Genomic DNA, 14,067 nt, shown 5'->3' on the forward strand with positions numbered 1-14,067 from the left:
TTCCACGAATTCGCCGAATCAGTCGAATCGAATTTTTGAATACTTCGCTCATCTCTAGAAATCAGCCTTACGGTGGGTGTGCCTTTTTTTGTAAGCTAATGTATGGAAGTGGGAGGTGACCTTGCAGGAGGGGGGTTGGGTAGGGTGGAGGTGCCGATAACCAGTTGTAGTTTGGCGAGCAGTTTGGAGACCTTCTGGTATTGCTGTCTTAATGCCGCCATATTGCACAGTAGGGGTTTTATATTGAAATCGTTCTAATTGTATATCATTTTTTTGTATATTTTAAGTAGAATTTTACCTGTTCTGGAGAGCCTGGGTCTGGACGTGGTAAGCTCTCCCATAGACTGAAATAAAGAAAAAAAAATTACTTTTATGAACCTTATTTTATAGGAATTCTACACAGCTATTCATTGTAAGGGGGCATGGGCTAGGGGTGGGGGTCCCCCTGTACATTTTAATGTGCACACAGCATAACTCTGTAGCTATGGATGTATTATAGGCCACAAGTGAAAAAATGAATGTTGGGACAGTGTGGATCGGTGCAGTGGCAGAGGGTTCAAAATAGTGTACAGTGGGGGAAAGTAGGGCAGTGGATTGGCAGGCCTGCAGAAGCGTGCATTTGTAAGTGCAGACATACGTGTTGGTACAGTGGTGGGACATGCAGAAGTGAGTGTAGGTGCAGTGCTGTTGAGTGCAGTAATGCATGCTGATGCAGTATCAGTGTGTGCAGACGGGTATGCCGGTGCATTGGAGTTGAATGCAGACGTGTGTGTCAGTGCAGTGGTGAGGAGTACAGAAGTGTGTGTCGGTGCAGTGGTGAGGAGTACAGAAGTGTGTGTCAGTGCAGTGGTGAGGAGTACAGAAGTGTGTGTCGGTGCAGTGGTGAGGAGTACAGAAGCGTGTGTCGGTGCAGTGGTGAGGAGTACAGAAGCGTGTGTCGGTGCAGTGGTGAGGAGTACAGAAGCGTGTGTCGGTGCAGTGGTGAGGAGTACAGAAGCGTGTGTCGGTGCAGTGGTGAGGAGTACAGAAGCGTGTGTCGGTGCAGTGGTGAGGAGTACAGAAGCGTGTGTCGGTGCAGTGGTGAGGAGTACAGAAGCGTGTGTCGGTGCAGTGGTGAGGAGTACAGAAGCGTGTGTCGGTGCAGTGGTGAGGAGTACAGAAGCGTGTGTCGGTGCAGTGGTGAGGAGTGCAGAAGCGTGTGTCGGTGCAGTGGTGAGGAATGCAGAAGTGTGTCGGTGCAGTGGTGAGGAGTGCAGAAGTGTGTCGGTGCAGTGGTGGCGAGTGCAGAAGTCTGTGTCGGTGCAGTGGAGGCGAGTGCAGAAGTGTGTGTCGGTGCAGTGGAGGGGAGTGCAGAAGCGTGTGTCGGTGCAGTGGTGAGGTGTACAGAAGCATGTCGGTGCAGTGGTGAGGAGTACAGAAGCGTGTGTCGGTGCAGTGGTGAGGAGTGCAGAAGTGTGTCGGTGCAGTGGTGGCGAGTGCAGAAGTGTGTCGGTGCAGTGGTGGCGAGTGCACAAGTCTGTGTCGGTGCAGTGGAGGCGAGTGCAGAAGTGATTGTCAGTGCAGTGGAGGCGAGTGCAGAAGTGTGTGTCGGTGCAGTGGAGGCGAGTGCAGAAGCGCGTGTCGATGCAGTGGAGGTGAGTACAGAAGTGTGTCGGTGCAGTGGTGAGGAGTACAGAAGTGTGTCGGTGCAGTGGTGAGGAGTACAGAAGTGTGCGTCGGCGCAGTGGAGGCGAGTACAGAAGTGTGCGTCGGTGCAGTGGAGGCGAGTGCAGAAGTGTGCGTCGGTGCCGTGGAGGCGAGTGCAGAAGCGTGTGTCGGTGCAGTGGAGGCAAGTGCAGAAGTGTGCGTCAGTGCCGTGGAGGCGAGTGCAGAAGCGTGTGTCGGTGCAGTGGAGGCGAGTACAGAAGCGTGTCGGTACAGTGGAGGCGAGTGCAGAAGTGTGCGTCGGTGCCGTGGAGGCGAGTGCAGAAGCGTGTGTCGGTGCAGTGGAGGCGAGTGCAGACGTGTGTGTTGGTGCAGTGGAGGCGAGTGCAGAAGTGTGTGTCGGTGCAGTGGAGGCGAGTACAGAAGCGTGTCGGTGCAGTGGAGGCGAGTACAGAAGCGTGTCGGTGCCGTGGAGGCGAGTGCAGAAGTGTGCGTCGGTGCCGTGGAGGCGAGTGCAGAAGCGTGTGTCGGTGCAGTGGAGGCGAGTGCAGACGTGTGTGTTGGTGCAGTGGAGGCGAGTGCAGAAGTGTGCGTCGGTGCCGTGGAGGCGAGTACAGAAGTGTGTGTCATGCAGTGGAGGCGAGTGCAGAAGTGTGCGTCGGTGCAGTGGAGGCAAGTGCAGAAGCGTGTGTCGGTGCAGTGGAGGCGAGTACAGAAGTCTGTGTCATGCAGTGGGTGTTGAGTCCAGAAGCACATATCGGTGCAGTGGCGGTGAGTGCAGGTGTGCGTGTTGGTGCAGTGGTGGCGTGGATCTACTAAATCTCAACCCCACCTAAGGGCCGTTATGGTTGGGTTTGGAGTCCGAAGGCAGACATGACTGTATGTGAGCACCAACCCTCCACCAGATATTGCGTGTGTAGACATGCAGTGTTGATGACGCTATCCGCTGCCATTGCTATGAAAAATATCAACTGTTCATGCCCACACTATGGCCTTTTCCACACTTGTGGCTCATGACTGCTGTTGGGCAACTAAAATACTGTGATGCACATTGGTCAGGGAGGGTGGAGTTAGCTATCCCTGTCGCTTCTTGCGTTCTTCTTTTATAAGTACCCTTCACCCCACAGTCAAGCCCCCAATGGTTGTCTTACAGTAACGGACAGGCTGTGCTCCAGGTTGGTGCCGGGTTGGGCCATCATATATTGGATTCTGCGATCTGCACTGAGCTGATCTGCCAAGAGTTTGGTGAGTGTTTTTTTGCTGACCGAGCCGAGAAGGATCTTTGAATCTGAACAAGAAAAAAGAAGAGGGTTCAATGGCATATTTTGGGGGAAGGGTGAGAGAACACCACAGCAGCAGAGACTAAGCTGTAGAACCGCAATGCCTCCATTTTTTCCAGCTATGTTAATTTAATAATAAAGGGAATGTAGGTTTTTTATTAGTATATCTTCTGTATATGAACATTCATTTACAATATGCAGTATGTAGTCTTCTAGTTAGTCAGAAGGCGGAGCACTTGGCTCATTTTTACATGTTTTCCAGGCTTTCACTAGCTCTTGTGTTTATAAAAAGGCCCCTCACAGTGCTCAATAGTTCAATTAAATTTGCACATACTGCTTTAAGGGTCAATGCCCTTCCCAATATGTTTCCACATAAAAGACTTCCTCAGGAGGGTTGATTGTTCCTGAGGAAGTCTAGGACAAAATGCATTGGCCACGGCTAAGCATTGTGATGTCATCCACACAGAAGTAGGAAGGCCTGTGTTGCCGCTTCCCTGGGCAAATATATGCCATATACAACTAGTACTGAGCTGAGAATTGCTTTTGTGAGTTTTTTCTGTCATCTTTTCTGTCATTTTTAATAAAATCAACACATTTCCCGCAAAGAGGACTTCTCCTTTTGATAGGGAAATTGTGGGTCCTGGAAGAGGGAGAGCACTGCTGTCCGAAATGCAGGGAACAAACACAAAGTTTGAGACAACTCCAAATTTTAGAACTGCATGGTGTTTTCAAAAGACTGAGCCTCCCAAACTGCCTGGTAAAGGGTGAACTTAGACTAAAGATAGAGAAAAGGTACCAACCTTCGGAATCCACAATGGGGTACTGTATTAGATCGGAGGATTTCAGCAGGTTTCGGATGTCTTTGTACTTGAACCCTTTCACCAGATATCTTAGTTCTGTCACCATGAAGTCCTCTGCACATACGTCGTGGGCACTGGGAGGGGGAAGAGTATACAATTATAGATCCACTATAGAAAAAAAATATTAGATTCTGGTAACTGTATGTGTTTGATACTTGTAATAAAAGTATTTAGAATAGCTTTTCCAGGCGTATCTCGGTTTACAAATTTATTGCGTTCTGCCGCACTTTTCGTATTGCGAAAAATTAGTAAACCTAAACACAGTTTCCCATAGGAATGCATTGACAACCAATCAATCCGTTACAGGGAAAAGAAACAAAGCGATTGCTCACTCTGTATAGAGCCCTGTGTTGTTTGTCAACACAGGGCTCAGGGCTGTGATTGGACAGAGACGATGAGCAGGTCCAGGCCATGAATCATTGGAGGATCTGTTGACAAACCCCAGCGGTGTACAATCATAGGGGAGTAGGTGGGCGGGCACCCGAAACACGAAAACAGGCAGTGACATACAGGTACATTGCTGTGCCTGTAGGAGCTGTCCCGCAGCAGTTTGTGTACTGTGGCAGGTCGACAAGCGGTTAAAGTCAAGGTGGCATGCACTTTGTAAATTGTACTGAGATACCATGAGTCAAGTCCGACAAAGTGTCTGAATTGGCCAAAAGTAAGGTATTGCTCTTTATTCATGCACTCCAAGATGGAAAGAGCAGGTAACCCTTTCAGCGTGGGGCCCCATTGCAAGGGTTAATTGCTTGTTGGGTCTCAAGGTGCATGAATAAGGAGTAATACCTTGTTTCCTGTTTAGGCTTCCTCAGTCCATCTTCCCATCCAGCGATGGCCTCTTCTATAAGGTGCTCCAGCTACAGTTGAGGGACTGACCACAAGCTGGAGTTTCAGGGAGAAGGAAGACATTGGAGTGAGGGTTAAGGTTAGTTTATTTTAACTTTTGGGTAAAAAAAAAAAAAAGCCATCGGCAGCGAAAAGGTTAACTCTGCTCTCACCCAGCAGAACCAATCCCATAACGGACTGATGTGTGCATTACCAGTTCTTCCCCATGGTCAGCTTGGGGAGATACGGCAGTTTCTTGATGATGATAATGAGGTCGAAGAAGGAGTTCTGGAAGGTCTGGCTGATGGCGTTGGCTATGAGAACGGCGATGAGGACTGGCAGAATGTGGGACATTTGTCCCGTCAATTCAAACACCAGCAGAGCTGTAGAAAGGGTGTGTGTGACCGCTCCGGAATACGCCGCCGCACCTGCGGGAAGGAGAAAAGACTACATGAGGAGAAGAACAAGAAGGTAGAACATCACAGTCTATGAAAGGATGGCTCTTCCTGCTAACCATAGTACATTCATATCCTCATCCTCCGTTACTGTAGTATTATAGAAGATGGAACCTGAAGACAAATCGCGTTTGATATCCAGATAGCAGGAGGCGGCTTTCTGTTGCACAGGGTGTCCATGAAGGTCCTCAGCACAGTCCCAACTTCAAGTGTGAAGAATGATTGTGCCACACATTTTATAACAAGTCCACCACGCATATTATGACTTCGACTTGCAATGTTTATCCAGTAAAAGCTTACATTGGGCAGCGTGGTGGCTTAGTGGCTAGCACACATATTTTGTAGGGTTGGAGTCTGGGCCAGGACACCCTCTGCATGTTCCCCCTCGATTTACATGCAACTCCAGTCTCATCTCACACTCCAAAGTCATGCTGGTAGGATAATTGGCCCTAGTGTATGTGTGTAAAATTGGCCATGCATGTGTCACTACACAATGACTTTTCAGCCTCTTGGCTAAGATCAAGTGTAGTATCTGCTCTTACCAGTTTTCGGGAGGGAGAAAGGAATACCTCCTATGGCCAAGGGAGGTGCTGTCTAATATGGGGAAGAGTTGAGGAAAGACATGGCCACCGACCTCTTAAACATTTATCTAGAAAAATTCTATGGAAAAGGCTCTCAAGTGTATCACACATGGTGCCCATAGAGCTGGTCTGGTGAATTGAATTGAGGTGAGACAGATATGACTGGATGGATGCATACATAAGCCTTCATTACAGCCAGTGTCCAAGCCCCGATTCAGCCTTTTGGCTAAGATCAAGTATAGTATCTGCTCTTACCAGTTTTCGGGAGGGAGAAAGGAGTACCTCCTATGGCCAAGGGAGGTGCTGTCTAATATGGAGAAAAGTTGAGGAAAGACATGGCCACCTACCTCTTAAAACATTTGTCTAGAAAAATTCTATGGAAAAGGCTCTCAAGTGTATCACACATGGTGCCCATAGAGCTGGTCTGGTGAATTGAATTGAGGTGAGACAGATGTGACTGCATGGATGCATACATAAGCCTTCATTACAGCCAGCACCCAAGCCCTGATTCAACCTTTTGGCTAAGATCAAGTGTAGTATCTGCTCTTACCAGTTTTCGGGAGGGAGAAAGGAGTACCTCCTATGGCCAAGGGAGGTGCTGTCTAATATGGGGAAGAGTTGAGGAAAGACATGGCCACCTACCTCTTAAAACATTTATCTAGAAAGATTCTATGGAAAAGGCTCTCAAGTGTATCACACATGGTGCCCATAGAGCTGGTCTGTTGAATTGAATGGAGGTGAGAGAGATATGACTGGATGGATGCATACATAAGCCTTCATTACAGCCAGCACCCACGCCCTGATGGGGGAGTTTTGAGCTCCTGAAAAGCGTTGGTTTTATCTTCTGACTTTTAATGAGGAATAATAAACTTCTGCTGAACTTAATATAAACACGTGGCGCTCTCATTCTTCACGTTGAGTTCCCTTACTGCAGTGGCAGAGTGATAGGGCGGCCATCAACTAGAGATTCCAATCAATCAATAAATCCATTTGGAGCAATCCATTATTTTCAGCCATCAAGAGTCCTAATACAAGAAGTGAGCTGGCTATTGGCAGGAGTTATGCAAACATCAATGTGCCTCAATGAGTGAACGCCAGGGTGGATTGGGTGTTCCTAGGATGTATTTACATGCAGACCATTCTAGGTATAATATCAATGAAAATATGCTGCGCTACATATAACAAAATGCACAAAACCCAAACCATATATCTATACATAAAACAGTGATGTCAAAAACAGAAACTAAGTGACTCAAAAAAATATATTTTAAATAAAATGGATTAATTGTCCAAAAAATTATTTTGGTTAAAGTCCAATAATGTATGTATTCTCCTGTGACCCCTCCTTGAAATAACGACCATTGTGTGCATCAGTCGCAGAAATCCTCCACCATAAATCTGCTCACCTCCAGCAGTGTGACCTCACATTATACAATGCTTTGGTCTAACTGCGCTTTTGGTCCCAAATGTATGGACTCTGAAGGTATAGCCCACACGTTAGGCTGAGCCTCCATGACTGAAGAAACTGAAAGCCAATGAATGAAAGGGGCGGGGCCAGGGACAGTCAGGCTGGTGAGGAAAGCGCTAGATGATGCTGGAGGTCCACCAGCCAGGAAATGAGGCCGAGCTCTATCTATTTCAGTCCCAGGAGAGGAGCCGGTACAACTGTGCAAGACTGAAAGGAAGGCCGGAGGTCGGATTTAAGAACATGAGTTATTTGGTAACCTGCGAGCGCGTATCCTGCCGGAGTGATCTTGATGGGGATGCCTTCTGAGATGAATCCATTTGGGAAGATCTTTGCCATTATTTCTCCATACAGTCGTCCCAGGCCGGCACCTGTCGGGGACATTAAATAGGAGGATGTGAGTGATCAGACCACTCCGAGATTTTTAAGCGAACACCCCTGATGGGCAAACCATCCAATATCTACAGGAGGGCTTCCAAGAACTTCATATGGAGCCAACAATCTTTTTACCTATGAATGCCATCCGTTTATAATTATCATTAATGCGTGTGAATGGTTTATCACCCTGATTCTTCTGCCTGGTATCTAAATCCTGTCCAAGTAACGTAGAGGTAACTCACCGTATACAAACACAGGCAGGAAATATCCAGCGGGGATGATCATGGTGTTTGCAAACAGCAGCATGAATAACTGTGGACAAGAAGAGCTCTGTCAGTGTCTCAGAAGAAACCACAATAATCACAGTCACTGGATTCCATACTGCGTCCAAAAACATTATACCTAAACTATGTAAAGGGAACCGTACGTCAGAAAACACGGTCTGCTGGTCACCATAGCATTGCATGTCAAGGAGCACAGTGGGGTGATGAGGAGACCCAGAACACATTTACTGCTTTATATTTGTGTGACTGTAGGGGGGGCATTAGAGTGTAAGCTCCTCTCGTACAGAGACTGATGTGACTGCGGGGGAGGGGACATTAGAGTGTAAGCTCCTCTGGTACAGAGACTGATGTGACTGTGGGGGAGGGGACATTAGTGTGTAAGCTCCTCTGGTACAGAGACTGACGGGACTGTGGGGGAGGGGACATTAGAGTGTAAGCTCTTCTGGTACAGAGACTGATGGGACTGTGGGGGAGGGAACATTAGAGTGTAAGCTCCTCTGGTACAGAGACTGATGGGACTGGCTCTGTGATCTCTGTACAGCGCTGCGGTATATGTCAGAGCTATATAACTGTATAATAATAATAGTGTGTGACTGTGGGGGAGGGGACATTAGAGTGTAAGCTCCTCTGGTACAGACTGATGTGACTGTGGGGGAGGGGACATTAGAGTGTAAGCTCCTCTGGTACAGAGACTGATGGGACTGGCTCTGTGATCTCTGTACAGCGCTGCGGTATATGTCAGAGCTATATAACTGTATAATAATAATAGTGTGTGACTGTGGGGGGGCATTAGAGTGTAAGCTCCTCTGGTACAGAGACTGATGTGACTGTGGGGGGGCATTCGAGTGTAAGTTCCTCTGGTACAGAGACTGATGTGACTGTGGGGGGCATTAGAGTGTAAGTTCCTCTGGTACAGAGACTGATGTGACTGTGGGGGAGGGGACATTCGAGTGTAAGTTCCTCTGGTACAGAGACTGATGTGACTGTGGGGGGCATTAGAGTGTAAGTTCCTCTGGTACAGAGACTGATGTGACTGGCTCAGTATTCCCTGTACAGCACTGCGGTAAACCGAACTGCGGTTTCCCATAGGAATGCATTGAAAACCAATCAATTTGTTCTGGAGGTCAGAAAAAAGTCAAAAAAAGTTTTATCTGTTCAAAACTCTTTATAAAGTGCAATTTAAAGGCATAAATACTGTACAGGGATATGATTAAAAGAAAATCCGTAATGCATTGAAAACCAATTAATCTGTTCGTATTGCGAAAACAAATTTGCAAACTGAGGCATTATTTTCAATGGATTTTCATTCGTAAAGCGAAAATTACATTAACCGAGGTGTTCGTAAACCGAAGTACGCTTGTAGTGTGTGACTGGGGGGGAGCTGAGGTCACTGTAGAGGAATGGACTGGTGACAACTGACAGGAGTGCCACCTACCTTCAGAACTACAAAGATGGCGAGCTTCTCTACAGCTGACAAGTGTGGATGTGTCCACTGCAACCAAGGGTCGTCATATGTCGGATTTGGTGGCTGTCGTGAGGCATTCACATTCATGATTAATTCTTCCTCTCCCCATGTGATGTTATTGATGAAAGTCTCTATATGTTCTTTCATTGTCAGCTATGCAATAAAACATAATGAAACCGTAATAAAGTTAAAAATTACATGCGAGACAAACAAACCCTAAAGTGTATAAAAAACATTCAATACATACTTCCAATGCATGCACATTTCCCTATGTTAGGTCTTTGGGAACATTCCAACTATAGAAATATACATGTTGATCTGCTAGAAATACAGTGCTCTCCCTACTTCCTTTTTTAGGTGACCACACTGCTTTTGCTGCACAGAATTCTTAAGCAGTGTTGTCATCCCTGCTTGAGTTCTCCTCTGCTGGATTGCAGAACATCTCCCCCTATGGTTTGGAGAGAAGGGGAGCCCAGGGGAAGAGAACTAGACATGGCTGACAACACAATGCCTCTGCTGCACTTATAGCCTAAGGAGTGTTGTCACCCCTGCCTAAAGAACATCCCTCAGCAATGGTAGGGAGATGAGAATATGGGTAGTCCAATAGAGGAGAACTAAGCAGGGCAGACAACTTAATGCCTCTGCTGCCTTGAAAGTCCTAGCAGGGAATGAAGAGGAGACTATGGGTAGTCCAATAGAGGAGAACTAGGCAGGGCTGACAACTCAATGCTTCTGCAGTATTGAACATCTAAGTATGGAATGAAGATGAGAATATGGGAAGTCCAGTAGAGGAGAACTAAGCAGGGCTGGAAACTCAGTGCCTCTGTGTCAGGGCAGGAGCAGAGGAACGGACAGGCAGGCCTAACAATGTAACGCACTGGCTGATGACAACCACCACCCACAGACCGAAGTCCCTCAGGGCGCAGAGTCTAAGTCCCAGGCTGCCCTTCACCAGGGCCCCTGATGGTGGGGATAGACTTGACGCAGCCAGGAACCAGGTCGCAGCACCCGAGACACCTCAGTTGCGGTAATGGCCGCCGCCAATGGCGTGAGCTGGTGGAAAAGACAAAAGAGTAGTCAGGCAGGCCGGGTCAACAACAACGGGACAAAACGGTACAGGACAGCAGACGAGAATTACAGGTCACGAGCCGGGTTCAGCAACAGAGGGTCAGATCAAAGGAGAACGCAAACAATAGTCGAGTCACAAGCCGAGTCAGATTCCAGGAGAGTCACGAGAGTCAGAACAGAGTAATAGCAACACCAAGACACAAGACACAAGTGCAAAGAGCATGTGCGGACCACAGGCTTATATGTCATCAGCCACACCCCTCTGGGGGATGGACCTCAGAGACCTGAAGGCATAAAGGATTCCCACCATGCTCAGCAGAAATCCAAGATGGACGCCAGCACATGGAGTAACATAACCTCAGGGAAAAGGTAGGACCTTGACAGTCTGCTGCCTTGAAAGTCCAAGCAGGGAATGAAGATGAGAATATGGGTAGTCCAATAGAGAACTAGGCAGGACTGACAACTCAATGCCTCCGCTGCACTGATCGTCTAAGCAGGGAATGAAGATGAGAATATGGGTAGTTCAGTAGAGGAGAACTAGTCAGGGCTGACAACTCAGTGCCTCTGCTGCACTAAATTTCGAGCAGTATTTTTATTTCTGTTTAGTCCTCCACTCCTGGACTACAGAACACAACACCCCATGAATACACGTAGGGTCAGTTCACCTTTTCAGAAAAAAATGAATAGGTGAACTAACACCCTCCCGGTCCCCGGGGTACCTTCCTCTGTGGGTAATGAGCTGTCAGCGCCCATGCAGCCAGTTCTGGGGATTGGAAACCTCGCTCTTCTTTCCTTTCTTTCGGTGGGGCTTCTGGGGCAGATCAAAGGGATTCTGATTGGCCAGTACATGGCATGGCAAGTGAAAGTTCGACCAATGGGAATTGCTCTGATCCATCCCAAGGGCCCCACAAAAAGAAGGGGAAAGAGTGGGGACTTGAAATCCCCAGAGCGCTAAATCGGCTGCATGGGCACTATTAGCTCTTCAACCAGAGGGGTAAGTACAGCGGGGACCGGGGTGGGGGGTATCAAAGTGGAGAGGAGGTAGGGTGTTAGTTCACCTAATTTCTTTTGAAAAGGTGAACTTACGCTTTAATATTTTGTTTATTGCATTAGTTCTTCCTACTGAGATTTTCATGGTTTTCTCCCTGTTAAGCAGTCTTGTCATTGCACAGTGTACTTACCCGAGTACCACCCATGTACTGTCCAAACCCGTGAGGAAAGGTGATGCTGGCCAATACCAAGGAAACAAATGCAGCATAGACAATCTTACTGCAAGAAAAATATTACATGGATGTCAGTGTGTCTGTCAGCTTTCTTGACTACTACAAAACACATACATTGAATCTGTTTGTTAACTGTCCTCAGTTGTCACTGCCAACTCAGGTCCCCTCTGATTACCAAGGAACTCACCAGGGGGGTTCCTGATCTTGTGATCTGGATTGTCTGATATGATCACATATAGGCTGTAGAATTCATTGACAAAATAAGTATCACCCTGCATTGTTTATTTGCCTAACACTGTAATTGTCAGATACAATTACAGTTTTAAAAAAATATATACATTTTTGCACATTTTTCAGCCTATAAAAAACTGGAGAATTATTTTAATAATAAAATCCTTATACAGTTGTGTCCAAAATTATTCAACCCCCACTGAAATTGAGTGTTTTGGCCAGTTTGACATTGCTTTTGATCATTCAGTCATCTTGCTTACATTTACATTAAAGAGGCACTTGTAGGTCAGACAAATATAACATAACAGTTATAATGAAATAACCACAAATGTCTTTTCTGTGCTCACAGCATTATCAGTTTTATTCAACCCCCAAGTGACATTCAATCTTAGTACTTAGTACAGCATCCTTTTACAGTTATAACAGCTTTTAAACGTGAAGCATAGCTTGACACAAGTGTCTTGCAGCGATCTACGGGTATCTTCGCCCATTCTTCATGGGCAAAGGCCTCCAGTTCAGTCACATTCTTAGGCTTGCGCACTGCAACTGCTTTCTTTAAGTCCCACCAGAGGTTCTCAATCGGATTTAAGTCTGGTGACTGCGATGGCCACTCCAAAATGTTCCAGCCTTTCCTCTGCAACCATGCTCTAGTGGACTTGGAGGTATGCTTGGGATCATTGTCCTGTTGAAAGGTCCAACGTCTCCCAAGCCTCAGGTGTGTGACGGACTGCATCACGTTTCCATCCAATATCTCCTGGTACTGAAGAGAATTCATGGTACCTTGCACACGCTGAAGCTTCCCTGTACCTGCAGAAGCAAAACAGCCCCAAAGCATGATTGACCCTCCACCATGCTTCACAGTAGGCAAGGTGTTCTTTTCATCATAGGCCTTGTTCTTCCTCCTCCAAACATAGCGTTGATCCATGGGCCCAAACAGTTCTAATTTTGTTTCATCAGTCCACAGAACACTATCCCACAACTTTTGTGGTTTGTCCACATGGCTTTTGGCATACTGCAGTCGACTCTTCTTATTCTTTGGAGACAGCAAGGGGGTACGCCTGGGAGTTCTGGCACGGAGGCCTTCATTACGCAGTGTGCGTCTTATTGTCTGGGCTGAAACTTCTGTACCCACATCTGACAAATCTTTTCTCAGTTCCTCAGCAGTCACACGGGGACTTCTCTCCACTCTACGCTTCAGGTAGCGCACAGCAGTCGAAGTCAGCATCTTCTTTCTGCCACGACCAGGTAGCGTTTCAACAGTGCCCTTTGCCTTGAATTTGCGAATGATGCTTCCTAAGGTGTCTCTTGGTATGTTTAACATCTTTGCAATCTTCTTATAGCCATTGCCCTTCCTGTGAAGAGAAATCACCTCTTCTCTTGTCTTCCTGGACCATTCTCTTGCCTTCACCATGTTTGTAACCACACCAGTAAATGTCTAGAAGGAGCTGAGTATCACAGTCATTTTAAAGCTGCCTAATTGGTGCTTATTATGCTTGATTGCTGCTCGGTGACATCCACAGGTGTTTTCAATACCTGATGGAAAGCACCTGTATGAACCTCTGTTCTTCAGAGTGGTAGTCTTTAAGGGGTTGAATAATTGTGGCAATGAAGAAACCACATAAGAACCATTTACTACTGTATTACATAAACAATTGATGTCATTTTAGTTGCATTTGGGTAGTTACAACGTCCTTGTAGGATTTGATTCTGAATACAATTCCAAATGTACACTATAGTCCCTAAACCCCTTTACAGCATTGGGGGTTGAATAATTTTGGACACAACTGTATCTCCCTAAAAACATATAAATTGGCATCTCAGTCTTAGTCCGTAGGGTTCAATATTGAGTTGGACTGCCCTTTGCAGCTATAACAGCTTCAATTCTTCTGGGAAGGTTGTCCACAAGGGTTAGGAGGGTGTTTAGGAGGGATTACGAAGTGGGGTTGTTTTTCAGGGGTTGGGCTTGGCCCCCTAGTTCCAGTGAAGGGAACTCTTAAGGTAACATTTTGGACAATTTCATGCCCCCAACTTTGTGGGAGGAGTTTGGGGATGGCCCCTTCCTGTTCCAACATGACTGCGCACCAGTGCACAAAGCAAGGTCCATAAAGACATGGAGGAGCCAGTTTGGGGTGGAGGAACTTGACTGTCCTGCACAGAGTCCTGACCTCAACCCCATAGAACACCTTTGGGATGAATTGGAGCGGAGACTGCGAGCCAGGCCTCCTCCCCCGACATCAGTGCCTGACCTGACAAATGTACTTCTGGAAGAATGGTCCAACCTTCCCATAGACACCCTCCTAAACCTTAT

At 47.0% G+C, this 14,067-nt stretch overlaps 1 protein-coding gene across 1 annotated transcript in view; it reads right to left on the bottom strand.

Moving 5' to 3' along the window:
• Positions 1–14,067, bottom strand: part of LOC149440073 (chloride channel protein ClC-Kb-like) — a 91,553-nt gene that overhangs the window by 17,136 nt on the left and 60,350 nt on the right. The window contains exons 10-17 of the mRNA XM_089658964.1: positions 11,487–11,574; positions 9,208–9,390; positions 7,731–7,800; positions 7,371–7,481; positions 4,824–5,037; positions 3,725–3,858; positions 2,796–2,932; positions 299–344 (exon numbers count right to left, since the gene is read on the bottom strand). Of these exons, the coding sequence (XP_089515090.1) occupies positions 299–344; positions 2,796–2,932; positions 3,725–3,858; positions 4,824–5,037; positions 7,371–7,481; positions 7,731–7,800; positions 9,208–9,390; positions 11,487–11,574 (983 nt within the window). The remainder of the gene's footprint in view (positions 1–298; positions 345–2,795; positions 2,933–3,724; positions 3,859–4,823; positions 5,038–7,370; positions 7,482–7,730; positions 7,801–9,207; positions 9,391–11,486; positions 11,575–14,067) is intronic.

This window comes from Staurois parvus, unplaced genomic scaffold, assembly GCF_062004578.1.
Source record: "Staurois parvus isolate SC_StPar_1 unplaced genomic scaffold, SC_StPar_1.0 ptg001116l, whole genome shotgun sequence".
Classification (NCBI taxonomy): Eukaryota; Metazoa; Chordata; class Amphibia; order Anura; family Ranidae; genus Staurois; species Staurois parvus.